The sequence below is a fragment of the Oncorhynchus clarkii genome, chromosome 19 (genome assembly GCF_045791955.1).
Source record: "Oncorhynchus clarkii lewisi isolate Uvic-CL-2024 chromosome 19, UVic_Ocla_1.0, whole genome shotgun sequence".
In the NCBI taxonomy this organism is placed as follows: domain Eukaryota; kingdom Metazoa; phylum Chordata; class Actinopteri; order Salmoniformes; family Salmonidae; genus Oncorhynchus; species Oncorhynchus clarkii.
The window spans coordinates 48,964,706-48,992,298 of record NC_092165.1 but is presented as its reverse complement, the minus strand read 5'-3'; the positions used below and the strand labels follow the sequence as shown (position 1 = coordinate 48,992,298).

The following is a 27,593-nucleotide window of genomic DNA, read 5'->3' as shown; positions in this document are numbered from 1 at the left end:
AATTTTTTCACTTGAGAAATACTGCACCAAACATCTTAGTTATTAATAAAATATTTATTGAGTTCGGCAAGGCGCCAGCCCAACCGAAGCATAAGGAAGGATTTAGGGCCCCTTTGAGCAAAGGGACATTTTTCAAACAACCCCAACACTCCATTTGCAAGAATTAGCATAGAGATAAAGGGTCTTCCCCATAAACTGAAGTTTCCTGCACCAAGAGAAAGGTAGTTAACACCAATAGAGGGGAAACTGTTATTATGCACATCAATTTGAAAGCCTATGGATTCTGTAGTGATAATGTACTTAGAATTGAGGTTGTATTCTTGACAAGTTTATTGCATAAAGCATTGTGTTTAAAGTATTATAGTAAATAACTGAGAAAAACAAACTGGTATAAAGAACGTTGCATACCACTTCTTGAATAAAATAACCTAACCTTTACACAAATGCAGAGTACTATATATAGCTGACACTAACAGTGCTCTGTCATGGTTGGTTCAACCCCCCTCATGCAGACCAAGGAGCATCAAACCACTCTGGGTTCATCCTGCCGTTATCTGCACGTGGGTTGTTGTCTTTACCCCACCCTGGCTTAGATGATTTAGAGACAATGAGGAATTGTTCTAAACTCCTCCTGGCTATCTCCATCTCGGTTACACCCACCACATCTTGTCTATGTAAGGCAGTCTAACTAAATTGTCAGCTCAAGCCATCTCTGGTGACCATATGCCCAGATTAGCTGCAGGAAACTAGAGGGGAGACCATAAAAACACAGACACTAACAGGACAGAAATATCCTCCTATTTGTTAAGTATCAATTGCTAACTATTAATATCAAACAAATCAAGTAAATATGTAATTTTGTGGTTATGAGTGAAGCATGCAGATGCAAGACACAGTAACATGCCATTGAATCCTCTTAGTAACATCCCGAACATCTTCTATTCACAAGCAAGTTTGCAACACAGAATAAGTGAGAAGCGCAATGTAAAAATATTGCACATTACAACATAACACAAAGCCATACACTTTCTCTACTGTCACTCATAATACAGATATTCTCTATTTGGAATAAAGCATTGCTTTTCTTTTGTTGTACATGGGACTGAGGTAGAAAACTGCATCAGTGACCCATGTCGGCAGATAGGGAAAGGCATAGAAGAACAACATATCCAGCTTAGAGACCAACAGATATCTGCGTTTAGGTCTGTCTGCTGTGAGGGCTTCCACCATAGCGTCTATGACCAGGCTGCTGTCCTGGTTGCCAGTCATACACGTAGACATGTGGTAGTTATTAGCCAGGTCCACATACTGTCTGTTGAACATCTGTTGACGCTCCTCGTCCAGTTTCTCCCAGATTTCTGTCCCTGTTCTCCGCCTCAGGATGCTGGTAGCAGGACCAAAGTTACCTGGCTGGATGATGCTCACCTGAGATCATCACCACAATGTTAAATGGGCACTCTGAAGTTCAAACAATAAGCAGTCACACCGCCAGTGTCTTGGTGAAGACCTGAGGGATGGGGCTGGAGAAATGTGACCTTTCTCAAATTCATAAACAGAGCTGTATCAAAGTTATAGATTTAATTGTGTTTTGAAGCTATAGTGTTTGTTTACAATTACATTGTTAACCAACAAAGAAGTGAAACAAGCTTATATTTTGGATTCTGATGGGGTACCACAGTTGAACTACGTTCATGAGGCATTTATAATGTTATATTCTTCAAGAATAAATGGTTATACTGTATATCATTAACTTAAATGTCCATAAATGGATATAGCAATCACAGATTAACATTTTAAGGGGAATGTGTTGATTACAATCAATGTAAAACAATCTACAGAGTATTAAAAAGACACACAGTAATTATGATTACCAACAGTTGTCTTTACCTTTACTCCAAAACAGTCCATCTCTACCCGTAGGCAGTCGGCAAACGCCTCCAGTCCTCTCTTTGACATACTGTAGGCCCCCATGGTCAGACAGTTGAAGAAGGCAAAGATGCTTGAGACGTACACCATCCGTCCTACGGAAATCAATGAACATTACACATTTTAGAACACTGTGGAGTAATATGAACATTGAATGTGATAAATCAAGAACTGTGATCACCATTATGAAATGGTGATGGTAAAATAATTATTGAACGTACCTTTTGAGGCACGAACCAATGGGAGGAAAGCTATGGAGGTCCTGATGCTGCCAAATAAGTTGACCTCAGCCATATTGCGATAATCATCAATGGTGTTCCACTCTGTCTCTGACCAGTCTAAGATGCCAGCATTGTTCACAACTGCCCAAAGCCCTTCAAACAAAACAAATCAACTTATATTAACAATGTGTGTAAAACCTGTTAAATCAGTTTTGTCATAAGTGTCTCACAATACAGCCTGGCCTCAGAGCCATATGAAGCATACTATACATAATTCTGAGCACCTCCAAGATGATTGAAACTGTATATACAGTTTTTGGGGTGGCAGGTAGCCTAGTGGTCAGAGCGTTGGGTGAGTCACCGAAAGGTTGCTAGATCGAATCCCCGAGCTGACAAGGTAAAAATCTGTCGTTCTACCCCTGAACAAGGCAGTTAAACCAATGTACCTAGGCCGTCACTGTAAATAAGAATGTTCTTAATAAACTGACAAGCCTAGTTAAATCAAATATATACTAATGGTTCAGTTACTTTAAACGCTGTCATTCTTATTGAAAGCAAGTCTAAGAAGCGGTAGATATGCTCTGTGTGCGTTCTCTATTTCTATGTTTTTGCATCTTTTACTTTCAGTTTTCCACACCAGCTTATAACAGCTGAAAGTACAATATTTTTGGTTATGGACAAGCTATTTCGCAGTGGTTTAGAACTACTATTTTAGCAACCAGGAAATGGCAGAGTGATTTCTGCATAGTACATCTTAAACATATCTGGAGCAGGCTGTAAAATGGTTTTGATACGCCCGCGGATTGGAGATGAGCTCACGATTCACAGTGACTAGGCCTTCATCAAGGAGCTTAGGCCTTGTGCTGGAAAGTTTTTGTAGGATATTAGCCTACATTTACTGATTGATTCATCTTAATCTATTAACCTACATGGCTATATAGCAACAGTATCATATTTAGAGTCAGCAAACTAGCTAAGTGTTTTGATTTTCCACTACATCAGGAGGTGAAATAATATTGCCTATAGGTGTCTGCAAATTCTCTGAAGAGCCCCCAAAAAATCTGATAATTCTGGATAATTTTTTACAGGTTTCACATCACAATTTCAATCATGCATTCCCTGGATAGGTTTGATGAAATCGCTACTCTTTGAATCATATATAGGCTACCATCTCCGTTGTCTTACTTGGCACTGGAAAAACATATTCTAGAGCCCTGCAAAGTAACCGTCCATCAAAATAGTTACATTTGTCACATTACTTTTTGTCCATATTATCGTCAGGCTCTATCTAGCACCTCCCACAAAAAAATGATTTATCGCTGATTCATCATCAAAAAAATAAGTCAACATATTGGGATATGGATTTTTGTCCGTGTCACCCAGCTCTACCCTAACCTTAATTCCTGCAATCCAAAGGTTGCGAGTTTGAGTGACAGTACAAGTCCTCTAATTCGTAAGATATTGTATGACCGCTATTCAATTCATAATGTTACCTAAAGAAATGTAATATAACATGCTAAATGGAGGTATGCACAAAATCCTACACATTGCCGTGAGCCCAGGTTGCACATTTTATGTTTTAGTTGACAACAGGTGCTTTTGAGAAGGAAAAGGTTCACTCTTCGTGTTAATAACAGTCAATCCATCATTAATAAAGCCCTGGGGGAAAAGGGACTTGTGAAGAGCAGGAACATTAACCTCTGAATAGACTTAGTCATGGGTCAGCAACAGGTGTCCCACAAGCCAAAAGCAGCCCCCAAGTAATTTTTTTTTTTTTAAAGAGGCTAAAATCACCAGGAATTTATGACATCTGTTCCAAAGTACTCCCACAAATAAAAAGAGATGTGATGATGTATGACATGATTCTTAAAAAAAATAAATCTTATTGTGTTTAGTCGTGCTCAATTTGCAGTGTACAGTTGGGCTATGTTCCGCCCCTGACTATCCGCTCCGACAAAAATTGGCCCATGGCTGAATATACTGTAGTTGCCTACCCCTGCTTAGTCTTAAGAGTTTATTTTGAGAAGGAAATTGGATCATATTAATACATTTGATTTGATCATTTTTTTTGCATTAACAGTCCAAAATTGTTATGTTACGTAACCTACTTGTAACAAAGCTCACCTTTCTCTGGCAGGTTAGATTGGACCACAGTCCTTGCCTGTGTCACATCTTCATCTTTAGTGACGTCTAGCTTGAGAATGTTCATATTGCTGGAGCTCTCTCTGTGCAGAGTTTGGGCACCGTCTCCGTTGGGAAACAGACAACCAGCGAAGACCACAAACCCCTGAGCATCCAGCCTGCGGGCCAGATGATGACCGAATCCGCTGTCACAGCCCGTTATCAGCACCGCATGGCCCGCTCCTATCACCTCTTGGTTCCTGCCTCGGCATGACAAGAGCATGAGGGCCAGGAGAAAGATCGCACAAACGGATGAGACAACTATTCCTCCAAAGGGGAAGGAAGTGAGCGCAGCGGCATCCATTCCAACAATGTTTAAAAGTTATCCAATAATGCTTCCCATCATTGCAAAATTGTCAGCAACTGCGTCCATTCTCAACCAGGGGTGTAGGCTATTTATTCCTGAAAGACAACAAAGAAGTTTTTTGTGCAGACTGTTGGGATGTTCTCTATGCTTTAGGACAGGGTTGTCAAACAAACATGCTTGTGTTTGTAGCTCCAACAGTGCAGTAATAACTAGAATAACTAGAACTAAAATATTATAATTAAGTTCTGTATAGACAGTATATGAATAGAAAAGGTGCACAGCAGTAGTCATGTAGGATGAGCCATGACTACATATGAAGTGGGTAAAACAGTATGGAAACATTAATAAAGTGACCAGTGTTCAATGACTGTACATAGGGCAACAATCTCTAAGGTGCCGGGTAGAGTACCGGGTGGTAGCTGGCTAATAACAGTGACTGAGGTTCAGGGCAAGGTACTGGGCGGAGGCCGGCTAGTGGTAGCTGTTTAACAGTCTGATGACCTGGAGATGGAAGCTGTTTATCTCTCGGTCCCAGCTTTGATGCACCTGTACGGTCTCCACCTTCTGTGGTGAACAGAAGCCGTGGTTCGGGTGGCTGAGGTCCGGGGGAGTGGAGTTCGGGATCCATGGTTTGGCCCACTGAAGTCTGGCCTCTGGCCATCCAGGCCAGATCACTTTTTTAAATTTTATTTCACCTTTATTTAACCAGGTAGGCTAGTTGAGAACAAGTTCTCATTTGCAACTGCGACCTGGCCAAGATAAAGCATAGCAGTGTGAACAGACAACAGAGTTACACATGGAGTAAACAATTAACAAGTCAGTAACACAGTAGAAAAAAAAGGGGAGTCTATATACATTGTGTGCAAAAGGCATAAGGAGGTAGGCAAATAATTACAATTTTGCAGATTAACAACACTGGAGTGATAAATGATCAGATGGTCATGTACAGGTAGAGATATTGGTGTGCAAAAGAGCAGAAAAGTAAATAAATAAAAACAGTATGGGGATGAGGTAGGTAAAAATGGGTGGGCTGTTTACCGATAGACTATGTACAGCTGCAGCGCTCGGTTAGCTGCTCAGATAGCAGATGTTTGAAGTTGGTGAGGGAGATAAAAGTCTCCAACTTCAGCGATTTTTGCAATTCGTTCCAGTCACAGGCAGCAGAGAACTGGAACGAAAGGCGGCCAAATGAGGTGTTGGCTTTAGGGATGATCAGTGAGATAAACCTGCTGGAGCGCGTGCTACGGATGGGTGTTGCCATCGTGACCAGTGAACTGAGATAAGGCGGAGCTTTACCTAGCATGGACTTGTAGATAACCTGGAGCCAGTGGGTCTGGCGACGAATATGTAGCGAGGGCCAGCCGACTAGAGCATACAAGTCGCAGTGGTGGTGGTATAAGGTGCTTTAGTGACAAAACGGATGGCACTGTGATAAACTGCATCCAGTTTGCTGAGTAGAGTGTTGGAAGCAATTTTGTAGATGATATCGCCGAATTCGAGGATCGGTAGGATAGTCAGTTTTATTAGGGTAAGTTTGGCGGCGTGAGTGAAGGAGGCTTTGTTGCGGAATAGAAAGCCGACTCTAGATTTGATTCGATTGGAGATGTTTGATATGAGTCTGGAAGGAGAGTTTGCAGTCTAGCCAGACACCTAGGTACTTATAGATGTCCACATATTCAAGGTCGGAACCATCCAGGGTGGTGATGCTGGTCAGGCAGCGAACGGATGAAAAGCATGCATTTGGTTTTACTAGCGTTTAAGAGCAGTTGGAGGCCACGGAAGGAGTGTTGTATGGCATTGAAGCTCGTTTGGAGGTTAGATAGCACAGTGTCCAAGGACGGGCCGGAAGTATATAGAATGGTGTCGTCTGCGTAGAGGTGGATCAGGGAATCGCCCGCAGCAAGAGCAACATTATTGATATATACAGAGAAAAGAGTCGGCCCGAGGATTGAACCCTGTGGCAACACCATAGAGACTGCCAGAGGACCGGAGCGTTGCCCTCCGATTTGACACACTGAACTCTGTCTGCAAAGTAATTGGTGAACCTCGGAAACCAGATTGCACAGCGGAGAAGGTACGGTGGGATTCGAGATGGTCAGTGACCTGTTTGTTGACTTGGCTTTCGAAGACCTTAGATAGGCAGGGCAGCATGGATATAGGTCTGTAACAGTTTGGGTCCATGGTGTCTCCCCCTTTGAAGAGGGGGATGACTGCGGCAGCTTTCCAATCCTTGGGGATCTCAGATGATATGAAAGAGAGGTTGAACAGGCTGGTAATAGGGGTTGCGACAATGGTGGCGGATAGTTTCAGAAATAGAGGGTCCAGATTGTCAAGCCCAGCTGATTTGTACGGGTCCAGGTTTTGCAGCTCTTTCAGAACATCTGCTATCTGGATTTGTGTAAAGGACAACCTGGAGAGGCTTGAGCGAGTAGCTGCTGGGGGGGCGGAGCTGTTGGCCGAGGTTGGTGTAGCCAGGCGGAAGGCATGGCCAGCCGTTGAGAAATGCTTGTTGAAGTTTTCGATAATCATGGATTTATCGGTGGTGACCGTGTTACCTAGCCTCAGTGCAGTGGGCAGCTGGGAGGAGGTGCTCTTGTTCTCCATGGACTTCACAGTGTCCCAGAACTTTTTGGAGTTGGAGCTACAGGATGCAAACTTCTGCCTGAAGAAGCTGGCCTTAGCTTTCCTGACTGACTGCGTGTATTGGTTCCTGACTTCCCTGAACAGTTGCATATCGCGGGGACTATTCGATGCTATTGCAGTCCGCCACAGGATGTTTTTGTGCTGGTCGAGGGCAGTCAGGTCTGGAGTGAACCAAGGGCTATATCTGTTCTTAGTTCTGCATTTTTTGAACGGAGCATGCTTATCTAAAATGGTGAGGAAGTTACTTTTAAAGAATGACCAGGCATCCTCAACTGACGGGATGAGGTCAATGTCCTTCCAGGATACCCGGGCCAGGTCGATTAGAAAGGCCTGCTCACAGAAGTGTTTTAGGGAGCGTTTGACAGTGATGAGGGGTGGTCGTTTGACTGCGGCTCCGTAGCAAATACAGGCAATGAGGCAGTGATCGCTGAGATCCTGGATGAAGACAGCGGAGGTGTATTTGGAGGGCCAGTTGGTCAGGATGACGTCTATGAGGGTGCCCTTGTTTACAGATTTAGGGTTGTACCTGGTGGGTTCCTTGATGATTTGTGTGAGATTGAGGGCATCTAGCTTAGATTGTAGGACTGCCGGGGTGTTAAGCATATCCCAGTTTAGGTCACCTAACAGAACAAACTCTGAAGCTAGATGGGGGGCAATCAATTCACAAATCATGCACAAATGGTGTCCAGGGCACAGCTGGGAGCTGAGGGGGGTCGGTAGCAGGCGGCAACAGTGAGAGACTTATTTCTGGAGAGAGTCATTTTCAAAATTAGTAGTTCGAACTGTTTGGGTATGGACCTGGAAAGTATGACATTACTTTGCAGGCTATCTCTGCAGTAGACTGCAACTCCTCCCCCTTTGGCAGTTCTATCTTGATGGAAAATGTTATAGTTGGGTATGGAAATCTCAGAATTTTTGGTGGCCTTCCTGAGCCAGGATTCAGACACGGCAAGGACATCAGGGTTAGTAGAGTGTGCTAAAGCAGTGAGTAAAACAAACTTAGGGAGGAGGCTTCTGATGTTGACATGCATGAAACCAAGGCTTTTTCGATCACAGAAGTCAACAAATGAGGGTGCCTGGGACATGCAGGGCCTGGGTTTACCTCCACATCACCCGCGGAACAGAGGAGGAGTAGAATGAGGGTGCGGCTAAAGGCTATCAAAACTGGTCGCCTAGAGCGTTGGGGACAGAGAATAAAAGGAGCAGATTTCTGGGCATGGTAGAATATATTCAGGGCATAATGCGCAGACAGGGGTATGGTGGGGTGCGGGTACAGCGGAGGTAAGCCCAGGCACTGGGTGATTATGAGAGAGGTTGGATCACTGGACATGCTGGTTGTAATGGGTGAGGTCACCGCATGTGTGGGAGGTGGGACAAAGGAGGTATCAGGGGTATGAAGAGTGGAACTAGGGGCTCCATTGTAAACTAAAACAATGATAACTAACCTGAACAACAGTATACAAGACATATTGACATTTGAGAGAGACATACAGCGAGGCATACAGTAATCACAGGTGTTGAATTGGGAGAGCTAGCTAAAACAGTAGCTGAGACAACAGCTAATCAGCTAGCACAACAACAGCAGGTAAAATGGCGTTGACTAGGCAGGGAGGGTCGGATTAACTACACACAGAGCCTGAGTGCGGCTGGGGCCGACAGATAAAACATAAACAAGCAGAATGGAGTACCGTGATTAATGGACAGTCCAGCATGCATCAGCTATGTAGCCAAATGATCAGTGTCCAGGGGGCAGCGGTGGATGGGGCAGGGAAGCTGGACTGGCGAGTATTATCCAGGTTAAAAAACTGGCTGGCTGTGCAGAAGGTAAAAGCCGCTAGCAGTGGCTAACAATGACTGAATAGCTCGTAGCTAGTTAGCTGGCTAGCTTCTGGAGGTTCTTGAGTGTGTTCTAAAAATGTAAAATAATAGCGATTCCGTATCACATTGGGTGAGGCAGGTTACCGGAAGGTATACACAAAATAAAAATCGAAAAGAGATTGAAAGTAAATATGGGTCCAGTGAGTGTTTGGGACGCGGCGATTCAGACGGTTAGCAGGCCTGTGCTAACAAACTAACAGTTAGTAGGCCGGGGCTAAACAAGGTAGCAGTTAGCAGACCGGGGCTAAACAAGGTAGCAGTTAGCGGACCGGGGCTAAACAAGCTAGCAGTTAGCAGGCCGAATTAGCAAGCAAGGAGATAGCAAGGGCTAGAAAGTTAGCCTTTGGGGGGCGTTGCGATGGGGTGAGTCTGTTTATGCCTCCATGCGGTGACATCGATAGACCGGTCGTGGGTCTGGATATTGTAGGAGTATGCTTCGGTGGTAGCACAGGAGCTCTGGCCGGGCTAGCTTCAAGCTAAGTGGGTGGAAACGCTAGCCAGGAGTAATCATCCGGGGTTGCGGTTAGCTAGTTAGCTAGTTGTGAAGATCAGTGGATTGGCCAGTGGAGGTCACAGGAAATGTCCAGGAGACAGTTTATGAGACCTTTTTGACCACTTTTTTATTAATTGATTTTTATTTCACCTTTATTTAACCAGGTAGGCCAGTTGAGAACAAGTTCTCATTTACAACTGCGACCTGGCAAATATAAAGCAAAACAGTATACAAAAACAACAGTTGAAGAGCGTGCATTTAGTTTTACTAGCATTTAAGAGCAGTTGGAGGCCACAGAAGGAGTGTTTTATAGCATTAAAAGGTTGTTTGGAGGTTTGTTAACACAGTGTCCAAAGGGCCAGAAGTATACAGAATGGTGTCGTCTGCGTAGAGGTGGATCAGAGAATCACCAGCAGCAAGAGCGACATCATTGATATATACAGAGAAAAGATTCGGCCCAAGAATTGAACCCTGTGGCACCCCCATAGAGACTGCCAGAGGTCCAAACAGCAGGCCCTCTGATTTGACACACTGAACTCTGAGAATTAGTCGGTGAACCTATTGAGTCTGCCGATAAGAATGCAGTGATTGACAGAGTCGAAAGCCTTGGCCAGGTCGATGAAGACGGCTGCATAGTACTGTCTTCTATTGATGGCGGTTATGATATCATTTTGGACCTTAAGCGTGGCTGAGGTGCTCCCATGACCAGCTCGGAAACCAGATTGCATAGTGGAGAAGGTACGGTGGGATTCGAAATGGTCGGTGATCTGTTTGTTAACTTGGCTTTCGAAGATTTTATAAAGGCAGGGCAGGATGGATATACAGTGGGGCAAAAAAGTATTTAGTCAGCCACCAATTGTGCAAGTTCTCCCACTTAAAAAGATGAGAGAGGCCTGTAATTTTCATCATAGGTACACTTCAACTATGACAGACAAAATTAGAAAAAAAATCCAGAAAATCACATTGTAGGATTTTTTATGGATTTATTTGCAAATTATGGTGGAAAATAAGTATTTGGTCAATAACAAAAGTTTCTCAATACTTTGCTATATACCCTTTGTTGGCAATGACAGAGGTCAAACATTTTCTGTAAGTCTTCACAAGGTTTTCACACACTGTTGCTGGTATTTTGGCCCATTCCTCCATGCAGATCTCCTCTAGGGCAGTGATGTTTTGGGGCTGTTGCTGGGCAACACGGACATTCAACTCCCTCCAAAGATTTTCTATGGGGTTGAGATCTGGAGACTGGCTAGGCCACTCCAGGACCTTGAAATGCTTCTTACGAAGCCACTCCTTCGTTGCCCGGGCAGTGTGTTTGGGATCATTGTCATCCTGAAAGACCCAGCCACGTTTCATCTTCAATACCCTTGCTGATGGAAGGAGGTTTTCACTCAAAAACTCACGATACATGGCCCCATTCATTCTTTCCTTTACACAGATCAGTTGTCCTGGTCCCTTTGCAGAAAAACAGCCCGAAAGCATGCCGTTTCCACCCCCATGCTTCACAGTAGGTATGGTGTTCTTTGGATGCAACTCTTTGTCCTCCAAACAGGACGAGTTGAGTTTTTACCAAAAAGTTATATTTTGGTTTCATCTGACCATATGACATTCTCCCAATCTTCTTCTGGATCATCCAAATGCTCTCTAGCAAACTTCAGATGGGCCTGGACATGTACTGGCTTAAACAGGGGGACACGTCTGGCACTGCAGGATTTGAGTCCCTGGCGGCGTAGTGTGTTACTGATGGTAGGCTGATAAGTTCAAACAGGTGCCAGTAATACAGGTAACGAGTGGAGGACAGAGGAGCCTCTTAAAGAAGATGTTACAGGTCTGTGAGAGCCAAAAAATCTTGCTTGTTTGTAGGTGAGCAAATACTTATTTTCCACCATAATATGCAAATAAATTCATAAAAAAATCCTACAATGTGATTTTCTGGATTGTTCCCCCCTCATTGTGTCTATCATAGTTGAAGTGTACCTATGATGACAATTACAGGCCACTCTCATCTTTTTAAGTGGGAGAACTTGCACAATTGGTGGCTGACTAAATACTTCCTTGTCCCACTGTAGGTTTATAACAGTTTGGGTCTAGAGTGTCTCCTTTTATGCTGGTGATATATGGCCAATATACCATCTCTAAGGGCAGTTTCCAGACACGCCTTGTTGTGTCGTGCCTAACAGCCCTTAGCCGTGGTATATTAGCCATAAAACACACCCCCTTGGGCCTTGTTGCTTAAATATAATATAACATTGTGCCAAGACTATAGATGTTATTGTTCAAAACAGTGTCATCATCATGCGGTCTACTTTTTCCTGAAAGAATTCACACAATGAATAGGCACTTCAGTTAAATACTTGGAAAACCAACTGCATCTTACGCATGGTGGATCAACAAAGTGGTTATCTTCTGGACTCTTAGAATGCCTGTCCTAGCAGTAATCGCCTGTGACAAACCAGTTAGAGATACTTGGAAGGGGCACATAACAAACAAGTGAAAGGTATTTTCTTATGGTGGGGTATATTTTACCAATGTGAAGTTTATAGGAGACTGTCAAATCTGGTGTTAAATGAAAGCGAACTGTCTATATTTGAGAAATTAAGGCATGTACTGTATACACATTTGACTAATATCTTCTATTCAAAATAGTAGGAATAAGCAAATACTTTGATTTCTGTTCAAACAGATAGATGTTTTCCAATGCCCTTTTTCTAACAGAAAATGTATTAAAGTATTAGAAATACATCAAAACACAATAAATGTTGAAGTAACGACCCCTGCCAACTAATATCAACATATATTTAGTTTTGGAGAAATTATTTGCCTTGTGCAAGATTAAGAAACATTGCCCTGTGCCTTGAAATTCCGTAGCCAAAAACAAATCTTTAAGATTCATAGGTTCTAAAATCTCAGGAGGGAGGATAATGAAAGTTCACAGAAGTAAAGTTTTTTTTTTTACTGATATCTATGTGGTGTATGAATCATTAAGTGATTAAACATTAAATTCTGTTCCCAAATTGGTAGCGGAACTTCACAAATATTTGTAATAGAATTACTGCAATTGAAATGGCATCAATGGGTAATCATAGTAGTCACTAACCACAGTTGGGTCACTTGCTACAGTCCTCCATTCCACTGATATACGCTTATATTCAACTCATAACGGTTGTCTTTCTCTTTCTGTCCTCTGGTTGTCAAAGCAAGTGTGAAAACAGTCTGGACAACCACTCCATCTCTCTCTCTTCTTTCCATTTAATGTTGCCTCTCCCGGCTTTTACTGACACCTACCCATGGGCCCAATCTCTTTCCATTTAATGTTGCCTCTCCCGGCTCTTACTGACACCTACCCATGGGCCCAATCTCTTTCCATTTACTGTAACCGGCATCCTCACCCACAGAACACCGACCAACACTGGACATCCATGGATGTTGAAAAGTAGTTGATTTGGTGAGTCCAAATTTTGGGGTTTTGTTATGGTCCAGACCAGCTTTAATTTCAACGTCGAGAGATGCTGATTTGGCCCAATTATAGATGTCTGTGTTTCACAAGTTTTGACATCAAAGTACAGCACAGCACAGTAGAGTTAAGTAGAATACATTACATTATAATGTCCTCAATTATAGTGTTCTCTACTGTGTTCTGGACTGAACTATACTTTACTAGACATAGTTTCTTTTTTACTTTACTGTGCTCTCAACACTTGTGAAACATAGACGTCTATGATTGGTTCATATTTGTTCCGGTCCAAACAATTGGTCTTGTTTGGGGGAAGAGCTCATTAAAATAATAGCCAGTGTGTCTCCATAAATATGCATGTCTGTGTAGTACAGATCAAGGACCCATGATGAAATTCCACTTCCTGTAAATCCACTTCCTGTAAATCCACTTCCTGTAGTTCAATAACCAAAATAGATTTCAATGTGTCATGTCATAGCTGACAACCCATTCTTTCTGCAGACATCTTTGAATCTTAATTCGGGGGAGATATTTAAAAACAGAGGTCACAAACTGAGGATGAGTTTACCAAACGTTGCATCTCCACATAGTATACATTTTTGTAAATGAAAAAAATCGGACTCTCAGCGCAATTTCGTTACCATTGAGTTGCCCATTAACTCTGTTGGGTTTAGGGTGTTCTTGATATTATGGCAATATGATGGTTGTCGAGTTGCTACGTTCCCAAAAGACAAACTGAAAATGTTGTGTCACTGATCTACACACAATACCCCATAATGTCAAAGTGGAATTATGTTTTAAAAAAAAGACAAATTAATTAAAAATGAAAAGCTGAAATGTCTTGAGAACCATTTTGTTATGGCAAGCCTAAATAATACATGTGCTTTTCAAATCACCTAATAAGTTGCATGGACTCACTGTGTGCAATAATAGTGTTTAACATGATTTTGAAATTACTACCCCATCTCTATACCCCACACATACAATTATCTGTAAGCTAAATTGAGCAGTGAATTTCAAGTACAAAGAGCAGGGAGGTTTTCCTATGGTTCACAAAGAAGGGCACATATTGGCAAATGGGTAAAAAAGCAGACATTTAATATCCCTTTGAGCATGGTGGAGTTATTAACCTTATACTTTGGTCACTACATAGATACAGGGGCCCTTCCAAAAGAGGAAGGAAACCGCTCAGGGACTTCAACATGAGCCAAATGTGATTTTAAAACCGTTAGAGTTTAAATGTCTGTGATAGAAGACACCGGAGGATGTATCAACAACATTGTAGTTACTCTACAACACTAACATAAATGCCAGAGTGAAAAGAAGGTAGCCTGTACAGAATATGAATACTCCAAAACATGCATCTTGTTTGCAATAATGCACTAAAGTATTACTGGAAAAAATGTGTCAAAGAATTGAACTTTTTGTCCTGAATACAAAGCATTTTGTTTGGGGCAAATCCAACACAAGACACCATTGAGTACTACTCTTGATATTTTCAAGCATGGTAGTGGTTGCATCATGTTATGGGTATGCTTGTCATCGGCAAGGACTAGGAAGTTTTGTAGGATAAAGAGCAAAATCCTAGAGGACAACCTGGTTCAGTCTGCATTCCAAGAGACACTGGGAGACAAATTGACCTTTCAACAGGACAATAACCTAAAACACAAGACCATAAATACACTGGAGTTGCTTACTAAGACGCCATTGAATGTTCCTAAGTGGCCTAGTTACAGTTGACTTAAATTGGCTTGAAAATATATGGCAAGACTTGAAAATGGCTGTCTAGCAATGATCAACAACCAGGGCTTGAAGAATAATGGCAAAAATTGTACAATCCAAGTTTATTTTTTTCATTTCACTTCACCAATTTGGACTATTTTGTGTATGTCCATTACATGAAGTCCAAATTAAATATTTATATTACAGGTTGTAATGCCACAAAATAGGAAAAAGGCCATGGGGGATGAACACTTCTGCAAGGCACTATAATTAGTGTTTTATTTTTAATAAAACATCTATAAATTCCTTCACTTTGAGTATTTTGTGTAGATCGTTGACAAAAAATGACAATTAAATCAATTTTAATCCCACCCCAAAATGGGGAAAAAGTCAATGGATATGAATACTTTCTGAAGGCATTGTGTTGTCTATAGGTGTATCAATTTCACATGTATATTCCCCCCCCCCCCCCTACATACACCCCCCTACCCCTGCTCAGTGGATCAGACACAAGTTTCAAAAACGCACACACACACACAGGTTTGGCAGTGAGTGGGAGACATAACTCACTTTCATGGGTTGCTCAAGTGAAACTAATTGAGACAGCATGTAAAATGGAGGCTATAACCCATCTTTGTTAAAGAGAAGACTTTCTTTCTGACATGTTCAACAGCAGCCTGTGCTAACTGATTATAGTCAAACAATCAACAAGTCTATCACATGTTTGGGAGCCCAATACTCCTACAGTAAAAATGACTGAGGAAATATAACAAATTTTCAGAAAAATACAAATAAATAAAAAATTTAAATCGCACAATGAATAGACACTTCAGAGAAATACTTAGAAAACAAATTGTATCTTGCGCATGGTGGATCAACAAATCTTCTGGACTCAGAGAGACTGTTCTAGCAGTAATCGCCTGTGAAAAACCAGTTAGCAATACTTGGAAGGGGCACATAACAAGCCAGCGAATGGTAAAAGATAACCCACCATAACAAATGACCTACAGTTGAAGTCGGAAGTTTACATACACTTAGGTTGGAGTCATTAAAACTCGTTATTCAACCACTCCACAAATGTCTTGTTAACAAACTATAGTTGTGGCAAGTCAGTTAGGACATCTACTTTGTGCATGACACAAGTCATTTTTCCAATAATTGTTTACAGACAGATTATTTCACTTATAATTCACTGTATCACAATTCCAGGGGATCAGAGGTTTGCATACACTAAGTTGACTGTGCCTTTAAACAGCTTGTGAAATTCCTGAAAATTAGGTAATGGCTTTAGAAGCTTCTGATAGGCTAATTTACATAATTTGAGTCAATTGGAGGTGTACCTGTGGATGTATTTCAAGGCCAACCATCAAATTCAGTGCCTCTTTTCTTGACATCATGGGAAAATCAAACGAAATCATCCAAGACCTCAGATTTTTTTTTGTAGACCTCCACAAGTCTGGTTCATCCCTGGGAGCAATTTACAAATGCCTGAAAGTACCACGTTCATCTGTACAAACAATAGTACGCAAGTATAAACACCATGGGACCACGCAGCCGTCGTACCGTTCAGGAAGGAGATGCATTCTGTGTCCCAGAGATGAACGTACTTTGGTGCGAAAAGTGCAAATCAATCCCAGAACAACAGGAAAGGACCTTGTGAAGATGCTGTAGGAAACAGGTACAAAAGTATCTATATCCACAGTATAACGAGTCCTATATCGACATAACCTGAAAGGCCGCTCAGCAAGGAAGAAGCCACTGCTCCAAAACTGCCATAAAAAGTCAGACTACAGTTTGCAACTGCACATAGGGACAAAGATCATACTTTTTTGGAGACATGTCCTCTGGTCTGATGACACAAAAATATAACTGTTTGGCCATAATGACCATCGTTATGTTTGGAGGAAAAAGGGGGAGGCTTGCAAGCCGAAGAACACCATCCCAACCGTGAAGCACGGGGGTGGCAGCAACATGTTGTGGGGGTGCTTTGCTGCAGGAGGGACTGGTGCACTTTACAAAATAGATGGCATCATAAGACAGGAATATGATGTGGAGATATTGAAGCAACATCTCAAGACATCAGTCTTGAAGTTAAAGCTTGGTCGCAAATGGGTCTTCCAAATGGACAATGACCCAAAGCACACTTCCAAAGTTGTGGCAAAATGACAACAAAGTCAAGATATTGGAATGGCCGTCACAAAGCCCTGACCTCAATCCTATAGAAAATTTGTGGGCAGAACTGGTAAAAGCGTGTGCGAACAAGGAGGCCTGCAAACTTGACTCAGTTACACCAGCTCTGTCAGGAGGAATGGGCCATAATTCACCCAACGTATTGTGGAAAGCCTGTGGAAGGCGACCCGAAACTTTTGACCGAAGTTACACAATTTAAAGGCAATGCTACGAAATACTAATTGAGTGTATGTACACTTCTGACCCACTGGGAATGTGATTAAATAAATAAAAGCTGCAATAAATCATTCTCTCTGCTATTATTCTGACATTTCACATTCTTAAAATAAAGTGGTGATCCTAACTGACCTTAGACAGGGAATGTTTTACTAGGATTAAATGTCAGGAATTGTGAAAAACTGATTTAAATGTTTTTGGTTAAGGTGTATGTAAACTTCCGACTTCAACTGTATGTTTATGATGCTGGCCTTTTCCATGTACAAGGAACCATGAACGCCAAGGATGTTTTTGTCGAATGTCTAACTGAAATGTACACAAATGCAGTTTTACTCCTTTGGCATTGCATGAATCTACCAGGTATAAAGGAAGAATATAAAAGTATATATTTTGGGAAAAATAGGTATTTTCTATGTTTGAGAGACAGCTTCTACCCCCAAGCCATGAGACTGCTGAACAGCTAATACAATGGCTACTCGGACCCCCCCCCCCCTTTTTTTACGCTACTGCTACTCACTGTTTATTATTTACGCAGTCAATTTACCCCTACCTACGTACATGTACATATTTCTTAATTACCTCAACTAAAAAAACAAACATTTTATGTCCATTAAAATAACATCAAATCGATCGGAAATACAGTGTAGACATTGTTAATGTTGTAAATGACTATTGTAGCTGGAAACAACTGCTTTTTCATGGAAAATCTACTTAAGCATACAGAGGCCCATTATCAGCAACCATCACTTCTGTGTTCCAATGGCACGTTGTGTTAGCTAATCCAAGTTTATCATTTTAAAAGGCTAATTGATCTTTAGAAAACCCTTTTGCAAATATGTTAGCACAGCTGAAAACTGTTGTCCTGATTAAAGAAGCAATAAAACTGGCCACAATAACATTTCAAAAGGCAAATAAGTAGGACATTTTTTGTCATGATTGTGATGTCACCAGATTGACTTTAGATTCAGTACAACTTTAGCCAACTAAATATGAGGGGACCACTGTATTTTAGCTAGCTAACATTAGTATTGCTAGCTATTTTTGAAAAACTAATATTTCAGCTCATGAAACATGGGACCAACACCTTACATTATACATTATATTTTTCTTCAGTATAATATGGTGGGTGCTTATATTTGTCCTATTTCACATAAGTGTGTATTAATACTCACGTGTGAATTGGAAATGTATATTTCTTGCATAGCTTTTTCTAGTTGCCATTTAAAGTGCCGTCATGATGTTATCCGTTCAACCTCATTTAACAAGCAAACGTAGTTATTGTATTATAGCAATGTCTTCATTTCTGGAAAAGGGACATATCAACTTGTGTTCAGAGCCAAAAGGAAACCTTCTGGAATGAATGTCAGTTATGTATTTGATTCCAGTTTGTATTAGAACAAAAAACCTTTCCTGCCCATATTCTCATGCAATTTGATTAGACATGACAATGCACTAGGCCTGCATCACCACGGTGCACCCAGAGCCACCTCTTCCTCTGCACTGCACGTAGGGCCCGCTGCTCTAAGGGACCCTGACTCAGTCGAGGTCTCAACTTAGCCTACTGTTAAGTAAGAAAAGTAGAAAATAAGGTGCAATTTTAAAATGTGGTAATGCAATTTTCCACTTGTTATGTCACTGACATTCACTCAATTATCCCATGTCAGCTAAAAAAAAAGGAAATGTTGATTGCTAGCTAAGATCGTCTAGAGCGCTATCTAAAGCTTATAGTAGCCTAATCATCAACAAATTACCGACTGCAATGGTCTTAGGTAGTCTCCGTATACACTATTCCCTCCGTACAGAACCACAGCACCAAGATGCCCTTCTGGAGGCAATCAGTCAAAGTCATTATACCCTAATATAGGCCTATTTGCCTACTAGCCAAATAAAGTGCAGAGCATGCATGATGTGTGCAACTCGTCATTCCAACATATTTGAACATTTCATTCGTCCTACATATAGTCAAATGTAATTTTTTGAGTTGCAATAGGAACTAAATCAAAGACAATAGAACAGTCTTATTCATTTGTTTGTTAAGATCCATGTGTATTCAAATTATCCTATGTTCTTTAGCCGATCACTTTAATAAATAAATAAATAAATAAATAAATATAGGCCAAAACGCACATCACAAGACAAGACAGACAACACAACACTGCATAAAGAGAGACCCAAGACAAGAACATAGCAAGGCAGCAACACATGACAACACAGCATGTTGCTACCAACATGGTAGCAGGACGAAACATGATACAAACATTATTGGGAACAGACAACAACACAAAAGGCAAGGTAGAGACAATAATACATCACACAAAGCAGCCACAACTTTCATTAAGAGAGTCCATGATTGAGTCTTTGAATGAAGAGATTGAAATAAAACTGTCCAGTTTGAGTGTTTGTTGCAGTTCGTTCCAGTAGCTAGCTGCAGCGAACTGAAATGAGGAGCGACCCAGGGATGTGTGTGCTTTGGGGACCTTTAACAGAATGTGACTGGCAGAACGGGTGTTGTATGTGGAGGATGAGGGCTGCAGTGGATATCGCACATAGTGGGGAGTGAGGCCCAAGAGGGTTTTATAAATAAGCATCAACCAGTGGGTTTTGCGACCGGTATACAGAGATGACCAGTTTACAGAGGAGTATAGAGAGCGGTGATGTGTCATACAAGGAGCACTGGTATCAAATCTGATGGCCAAATGGTAAAGAACATCTAGCCGCTCGAGAGCACCCTTACCCGCCGATCAATAAATGATGTCTCCGTAATCTAGCATGGGAAGGATGGTCATCTGAATCAGGGTTAGTCTGGCAGCTGGGTTGAAAGAGGAGCGATTACGATAGAAGAAACCAAGTCTAGATTTTGACTGCAGCTTTGATATGTGCCGAGAGAAGGACAGTGTACCATCTAGCCATACTCCCAAGTACTTGTATGAGGTGACTACCTCAAGCTCTAAACCCTCAGAGCTAGTAATCACACCTGTGGGGAGAGGGAAATTCTTCTTACCAAACCACATGACCTTTGTTTTGGAGGTGTTCAGAACAAGGTTAAGGGTAGAGAAAGCTTGTTGAACACTAAGAAAGCTTTGATGTAGAGAATGTAACACAAATTCGAGGAGGGGCCAGCTGAGTACAAGACTATCATCTACACATAAATGGATGAGAGAGCTTCCTACTGCCTGAGCTATTTTGTTGATGTAAATTGAGAAGAGCGTGGGGCCTAGGATCGAGTTTTGGGGTACTCCCTTGGTGACAGACAGTGGCTGAGACAGCAGATGTTCTGACTTTAAACACTGCACTCTTTGAGAGAGGTAGTTAGCAAACCAGGCCAAAGACCCCTCAGAGACACCAATACTCCTTAGTCAGCCCACAAGAATGGAATGGTCTACAGTATCAAAATCTTTGACCAAGTCAATAAAAATAGCAGCACAACATTTCTTAGAATCAAGGGCAATGGTGACATCATTGAAGACCTTTAAGGTTGCAGTGACACATCCATAACCTCCATAACCAGATTGCATACCGAGAGAATACTTAATAATAGTTGATTATTGACAAGTTTTTCCAACACTGAGGCCTATAACAGTTAGCATCAGCTTGATCTGCCCCTATAAATAAAGGGTGAACCGTGGCTGCCTTCCAAGCAATGGAAACCTCCCCAGAATTGAGAGCAAGGTTAAAAAGGTTGGAGATAGACTTGGCGATGATAGGGGCAGCAAATTTAAAGAAGAAAGGGTCTAAACCATCTGTCCCAGATGTATTTTTGGGGGTCAAGTTTAAGGAACTCCTTTAGCCCCTCGGACTCAGTGACTGCCTGCAGGGAGCTTCTGCATAGTCACATTAGAAGGGGTGGGAGATGAGGAAATGTTGGGATGGGCAAGGAGGCATGGCTGAGTCAAATAGGATTCCTGACAATGAAGTGCTGATTAAAGAGCTCAGCCATGTGCTTCTTGTCAGTAACAACCACATCAACATTAAGGGACATGGGCAGCTGTGAAGTGGAGGGCTTGTTCCCCAGGACTTTAACTGTTTTCCAGAACTTCTTGGAGTTAGACCCACAGAGAGACAACTGCTCCTTAAAGTAACTAACTTTGGCTTTCCAGATAGCCTGAGTGCACTTATTTCTCATTTGCCTGAACGAGAGCCAGTCAGCCTGAGTATTCGTGTACCGAGCCTTTCACCAAATGCAATTCTAGAGGTGGAGTAACTCTGCAAGATCAAGGTTGAACCAGGGGCTGAATCGTTTTTAATTCTCATTTCTTTATGGGGGAGTGTTAACAATTACAAAAAAATGAAAGGTCCAACCATCTTCGACAGAGGGGATAAAGCTGATTCTAAACCATTTTACAGAGGCCAGTTCATGAAGGAAGGCTTACTCATTAAAGTTTTTAGCAAGCGTCTATGACAAATCAGGAGAGGTCGTTTCACTGAGCAGCCATTACGGACAAAGGCTGTAAAACAGTGATCACTAAGGTCATTACAGAAAACACCAGATTAATACATATAAGGATTATTTGTGAGGATAACGTCGAGGGGAGTAGCCTTTTCTGGGTGTTTGGAGTCATACCTTGTGGGATTGGTAATAATCTGAGAAAGGTTTAGGGAGTCCCATTGCTTTAGGACTTGGTAAATTTAAGCATGTCCTAGTTTGGTCACCAAGCAGGACAAATTCATACTTAGTGTAAGGTGCCAGGAGAGAGTTTAGGGCAGGTAGGGTACAGATCAGTGAGGACGATAGCACCCAACAACAGTCAACAAAAGAGGCATTTGAACGTTTAATGCTTAAAACCAGTAAATCAAATTGTTTGGGGACAGACTTGGAGGAGACAACCGATCACTGAAGGTGATCCATAGTAAAGATTGTCACTCCCCCACCTTTGGAAGATCTGTCTTGTCTAAAAAGGTTATAACCAAAAAGGTTAACATCAGTATTCAAAACACTCTTCCTTAACCACGTCTCAGTAATGACCAACACATCGGGATTGGAGCTGTGAACCCACACTTTCAATTGATCCATTTTAGGTAATAAGCTTCTAGTGTTAATGTGATGGGCCAGGGTGTACATGCACTTTTCCAGATATCATCAACAGTAATACAATCAAGGCACAGCATAAAACAGGGAGAGCTCTGCAGTGTTGATTTATGACATCTGAATGTGTAAAAGCTCTGTCCAGGTTGATATACACTGCTCAAAAAAATAAAGGGAACACTAAAATAACACATCCTAGATCTGAATGAATTAAATATTCTTATTAAATACTTTTTTCTTTACATAGTTGAATGTGCTGACAACAAAATCACACAAAAATTATCAATGGAAATCAAATTTATCAACCCATGGAGGTCTGGATTTGGAGTCACACTCAAAATTAAAGTGGAAAACCACACTAAAGGCTGATCCAACTTTGATGTAATGTCCTTAAAACAAGTCAAAATGAGGCTCAGTAGTGTGTGTGGCCTCCACGTGCCTGTATGACCTCCCTACAACACCTGAGCATGCTCCTGATGAGGTGGCGGATGGTCTCCTGAGGGATCTCCTCCCAGACCTAGACTAAAGCATCCGCCAACTCCTGGACAGTGGTGCAACGTGGCGTTGGTGGATGGCGCGAGACATGATGTCCCAGATGTGCTCAATTGGATTCAGGTCTGGGGAACGGGCGGGCCAGTCCATAGCATCAATGCCTTCCTCTTGCAGGAACTGCTGACACACTCCAGCCACATGAGGTCTAGCATTGTCTTGCATTAGGAGGAACCCAGGGCCAACCGCACCAGCATATGGTCTCACAATGGGTCTGAGGATCTCATCTCGTTACCTAATGGCAGTCAGGCTACCTCTGGCGAGCACATGGAGGGCTGTGCGGCCCCCCAAAGAAATACCACCCCACACCATGACTGACCCACCGCCAAACCGGTCATGCTGGAGGATGTTGCAGGCAGCAGAACGTTCTCCACGGCGTCTCCAGACTCTGTCACGTCTGTCACATGTGCTCAGTGTGAACTTGCTTTCATCTGTGAAGAGCACAGGGCGCCGGTGGCGAATTTGCCAATCTTGGTGTTCTCTGGCAAATGCCAAACGTCCTGCACGGCGTTGGGCTGTAAGCACAACCCCCACCTGTGGATGTCGGGCCCTCATACCACCCTCATGGAGTCTGTTTCTGACCGTTTGAGCAGACACATGCACATTTGTGGCCTGCTGGAGGTCATTTTGCAGGGCTCTGGCAGTGCTCCTCCTTGCACAAAGGTGGAGGTAGCGGTCCTGCTGCTGGGTTGTTGCTCTCCTACGGCCTCCTCCACGTCTCCTGATGTACTGTTCTGTCTCCTGATAGCGCACAGCAAACCTTCTTGCCACAGCTCGCATTGATGTGCCATCCTGGATGAGCTGCACTACCTGAGCCACTTGTGTGGGTTGTAGACTCCGTCTCATGCTACCACTAGAGTGAAAGCATCGCCAGCATTCAAAAGTGACCAAAACATCAGCCAGGAAGCATAGGAACTGAGAAGTGGTCTGTGGTCACCACCTGCAGAACCACTCCTTTATTGGGGGTGTCTTGCTAATTGCCTATAATTTCCACCTGTTGTCTATTCCATTTGCACAACAGCATGTGAAATTTATTGTCAATCAGTGTTGCTTCCTAAGTGGACAGTTTGATTTCACAGAAGTGTGATTGACTTGGAGTTACATTGTGTTGTTTAAGTGTTCCCTTTATTTTTTTGAGCCGTGTATTATCGAATAGATATTTGAAAAACACCTTAAGGATTGATTGTGAACAAGGTTTGCCATGTTTCTGTCAATATTATGGAGCTAATTTGAAATATCTTTCGGCGTTGTCGTGACTGCAATTTCCGGTCGTTTTCTCAGCCAAACGTGAAGAACTAACAGAGCTATTTTTGGCTACAAAAATATTTTTTCTGGAAAAAAGGAACATTTGCTATCTAACTGGGAGTCTCATGAGTGAAAACATCCGAAGCTCATCAAAGGTAAAATATTTAATTTGATTGCTTTTCTGATTTTTGTGACCAGATTGCCTGCTGCTAGCTAGGCATAATGCTATGCTAGGCTATCGATAAACTTACACAAATGCTTGTCTTGCTTTGGCTGTAAAGCATATTTTCAAAATCTGAGATGACAGGGTGATTAACAAAAGGCTAAGCTGTGTTTGAATATATTTCAGTTTTGATTTCATGAATATGAATATTTTCTCGTAAGATTTTTTGTCTGTTGCGTTATGCTACTTAGTGTCAGTTGATGACAATTCTCCCGGATCCGGGATGGGTAGTTACACGATTAACAAAGTGAACCATTTTCACTGTAGTGTCCAAAACGTCTTTCAAGCTGTCAGGTATTCCTTTGGCAGCAAGAGCCTCTCGGTGGATGCTGCAGTGTACCCAAGTTGTGTCAGGAGCAACTGCTTGCACGTGCTCTACCACTCCACTATGTCTCCCTGTCATGGTTTTTGCGCCATCAGCACAGATACCAAAACATCTTGACCACCAAAGTCTATTTGATGTCCCAAAGCTGTCCATCCTCTCCTGTTGTCCTGGTTTCCAGTGGTTTGCAGAAGAGGATGTCTTCCTTAATTGACCCCCTATAAACGTAACGGACATATACCAGGAGCTGTGCCAGGCCCACCACGTCTGTTGACTCATCCAGCTGTAACGCATATAATTCACTGGCTTGTATGTGAAGCAGTAATTGTTTCAAAACATCTCCTACCATGTCACTGATGCGCCGTGAAACAGTGTTTGATGAAGAAATTGTCTGTATAGTTGTTTTTTGCCTTTTCCCCCAGCATTGTCCCAGCCATATCCGCGGCAGCAGGAAGAATGAAGTCCAAGCCACTCGGTAGCTCACCATATAAGATGCTTCTAGCCCCTTCTTATTAATGGTGCTTGCCTGTCCTAGCCACTCGGTAGCTCACCATATAAGATGCTTCTAGCCCCTTCTTTTAATGGTATCTGTTGCTTTCATACATGTCTTACTACCCTGTCTGTTTGGTGCTTTCCCGGGTCAGGGGGCAGTTGCTCTTCGGCTGCATGAGATTCACAACTGTCAGTGTACACGCTGGCTGGGCTAACAACAAATGTAGAATTACTGATGCTAGCATTAGATGTGCTCGTGGAAGCGGAACAACTTGTGTCGTCGATAGGTGCAGGTATAGTACTGCTGGTAGTAGCAGTACTACCAGTAGAGCTGGTATGTGTCTCTATGGATGCAGGCCCTACTTTTTTTAACCATTCATCACTTTTCGAGCAAACGGAATGAGCAACAGCTACCATTGGCTACATACGGACCATTAGTGGAAGTCCCGCGAGAGAGTAACCGTTAATGTGATTGAATGTTAGTTATTTGACTAGGCTACCTGTATTTGACATTGTGTTGTTATTTTGCAGAACACAAGATGGTTTAATTTTATTTTTGGCAGTGAAATGAAGCTACTCAGGCGAGAAAAAAACCTCCCCCTAATGTATAGCCCTGTTGGAAAATATAAATGGACTGTTTGAAAATGTGAAGACATTTTTGTATTTTTTTAAAACGCACATTTTATATTATTATTATTAATTTGTTTTTAAATGTGAATCACATTTTTATTTTGCATAATCCCGACGGCATACCACAGTTTGAGAATAACTGCACTTATACTACAGTCAAAATGCCTAATATGAGGCCTACAGTCCGTGCTCCCAAATACTGGAAAAAGTGTTACATATTAGGTTACATGATCACCACAATAGCCTCACGCGGCTATACAAATCAATTATGCAATTATATGGCCATTAAATAACACACAACAGTATGGCATATTTAGATAGCAGAATAGGCTTAGGCTAGTGCTCCCGAGTGCAACAGCGGTCTAAGGCACTGGAAGTCAGTGCAAGAGGAGTCACTACAGTCCCTGGTTTGAATCCAGGCTGAATCATATCCGGTTGTGATTGGGAGTCCCATAGTTAAATAAAGGTAAAAATTTAAATAAAATAAAATGTTTATTTTGTAGCTCAGGCGGTTGTTCTAGACAAGGCACTTCTGTGTCTATCATTCTCACACAAGTCATTTGCTGAAGGCCCAAGCCTCTACTACTTCATCTACTGGTATAACGTCATTATTAAATGCAGTTCTAAAACAAGCTCTAGAATTGTATTTTGGAAATGAAACCGGAAGCTGCAAAGCAACTAACGTCTGGGCTAGAGTTGCTTGATGGACTAGCTAACTTCGACTAGTTATGTTTGGTTCATGTACTTTGCAGATGCAACATTGCTGACAAAAGTTTGTATGCATTAAAAAGATCTGTAGCCGACGTAAAGTAAGAATTGAACATGTAAATGTTAATTCATAGTCGTAACAGATCTATTTTAAACGTTATATTTCATGTTTCATGTTTGGCTTTTCTTAAAATCCTAACAATTTACGTATGCATTTTCTTATGATCCTAACGATATGTAAGTTCAACCTTTTGAAAAGGTATCTGGCTCCATAATAACACTACTGTCAGGGGGAATTCTCAACAATACCTACTTTGACTGGTAGCCTAAAGCATTGTATAATTTGTAACATGCTTACATGTGTAAAGTTACTCACCAGCTGGTCGATGTCACGTCAACTTCTTTGAGATGTTCTATCTCGAAGAAGGCGATGCACATACAAATGATAGGTGCATGCCGCCACCTCCTGTATTGGCTGTGTATCAGGCTCCTAAGAAGGTTCTAACAATGAATTTAGACTTGTACTTTGGGAAAGTATGTGTCAGATGTGAGTTGTTTTTCCATGCTATGCACAAATAGCCTGTGGGGGTTGGGTGCAGGACCACTCGAATGATCTACCCCAAAGGGCTGTGAAATGGTGATAACATCACTGTCAGGGGGAATTCTCAACATTGCCTACTTTGACTGGTCGATAAAGTAATTTGTAACATACTAATATGTATAAAGTTACTCACCAGCTGGTCGTCGTTATGTCGACTTCTTGGCGATGTTCCTGTGACACGCGCAGTGGCGACCCGTCATTCAGGGCAGGTGAGAGCCCCACAATTTTAGCAAAAAAATTATCAATAAATACGAATGAAAAATGGTGGGAGTGGCTTGCCTGTTTTGCATGTTATTTTGGCATTAATACATGTTACATATCAGTTTGCAAACAATGTAAAATATATATATTTATCGTTGGCTATGTTTTAAATCTTTAAAGACACCCTATCCCCTCAACCCTCAAATTAAGTGGACTCTTCTGATGACGTACAGCTGGTGAGTAACTTTATACAATTATTTTTGTTGCTAAAATTGACGTCTGACGAGTATACACTTCGTCACGTTCATCCAGCAATGATTGTGTTTTCAGCCATGGGTAGCTGCTAGTGGGTACTTTGTATGCGCTAC

General features: G+C 42.0%; 1 protein-coding gene across 2 annotated transcripts; it reads right to left on the bottom strand.

Moving 5' to 3' along the window:
* Positions 1-312: 312 nt before the first annotated feature.
* On the bottom strand, positions 313-27,185 carry LOC139375347 (D-beta-hydroxybutyrate dehydrogenase, mitochondrial). Of its 2 annotated transcripts, none has more exons than XM_071117044.1 (5): positions 26,800-26,981; positions 4,272-4,730; positions 2,148-2,300; positions 1,888-2,021; positions 313-1,425 (listed from the first exon to the last, which is right to left on the bottom strand). In XM_071117044.1, exons 2-5 carry the CDS (start codon positions 4,630-4,632, stop codon positions 1,060-1,062), a joined length of 1,014 nt encoding a protein of 337 aa, XP_070973145.1. In that variant the 5' UTR covers positions 4,633-4,730; positions 26,800-26,981; the 3' UTR covers positions 313-1,059. The 2 variants fall into 2 exon arrangements, with proteins under 2 accessions (XP_070973145.1, XP_070973146.1); XM_071117045.1 differs by lacking the exon at positions 26,800-26,981 and adding an exon at positions 27,158-27,185 and having other exon boundaries at positions 431-1,425.
* Between the last annotated feature and the right edge of the window lie 408 nt (positions 27,186-27,593).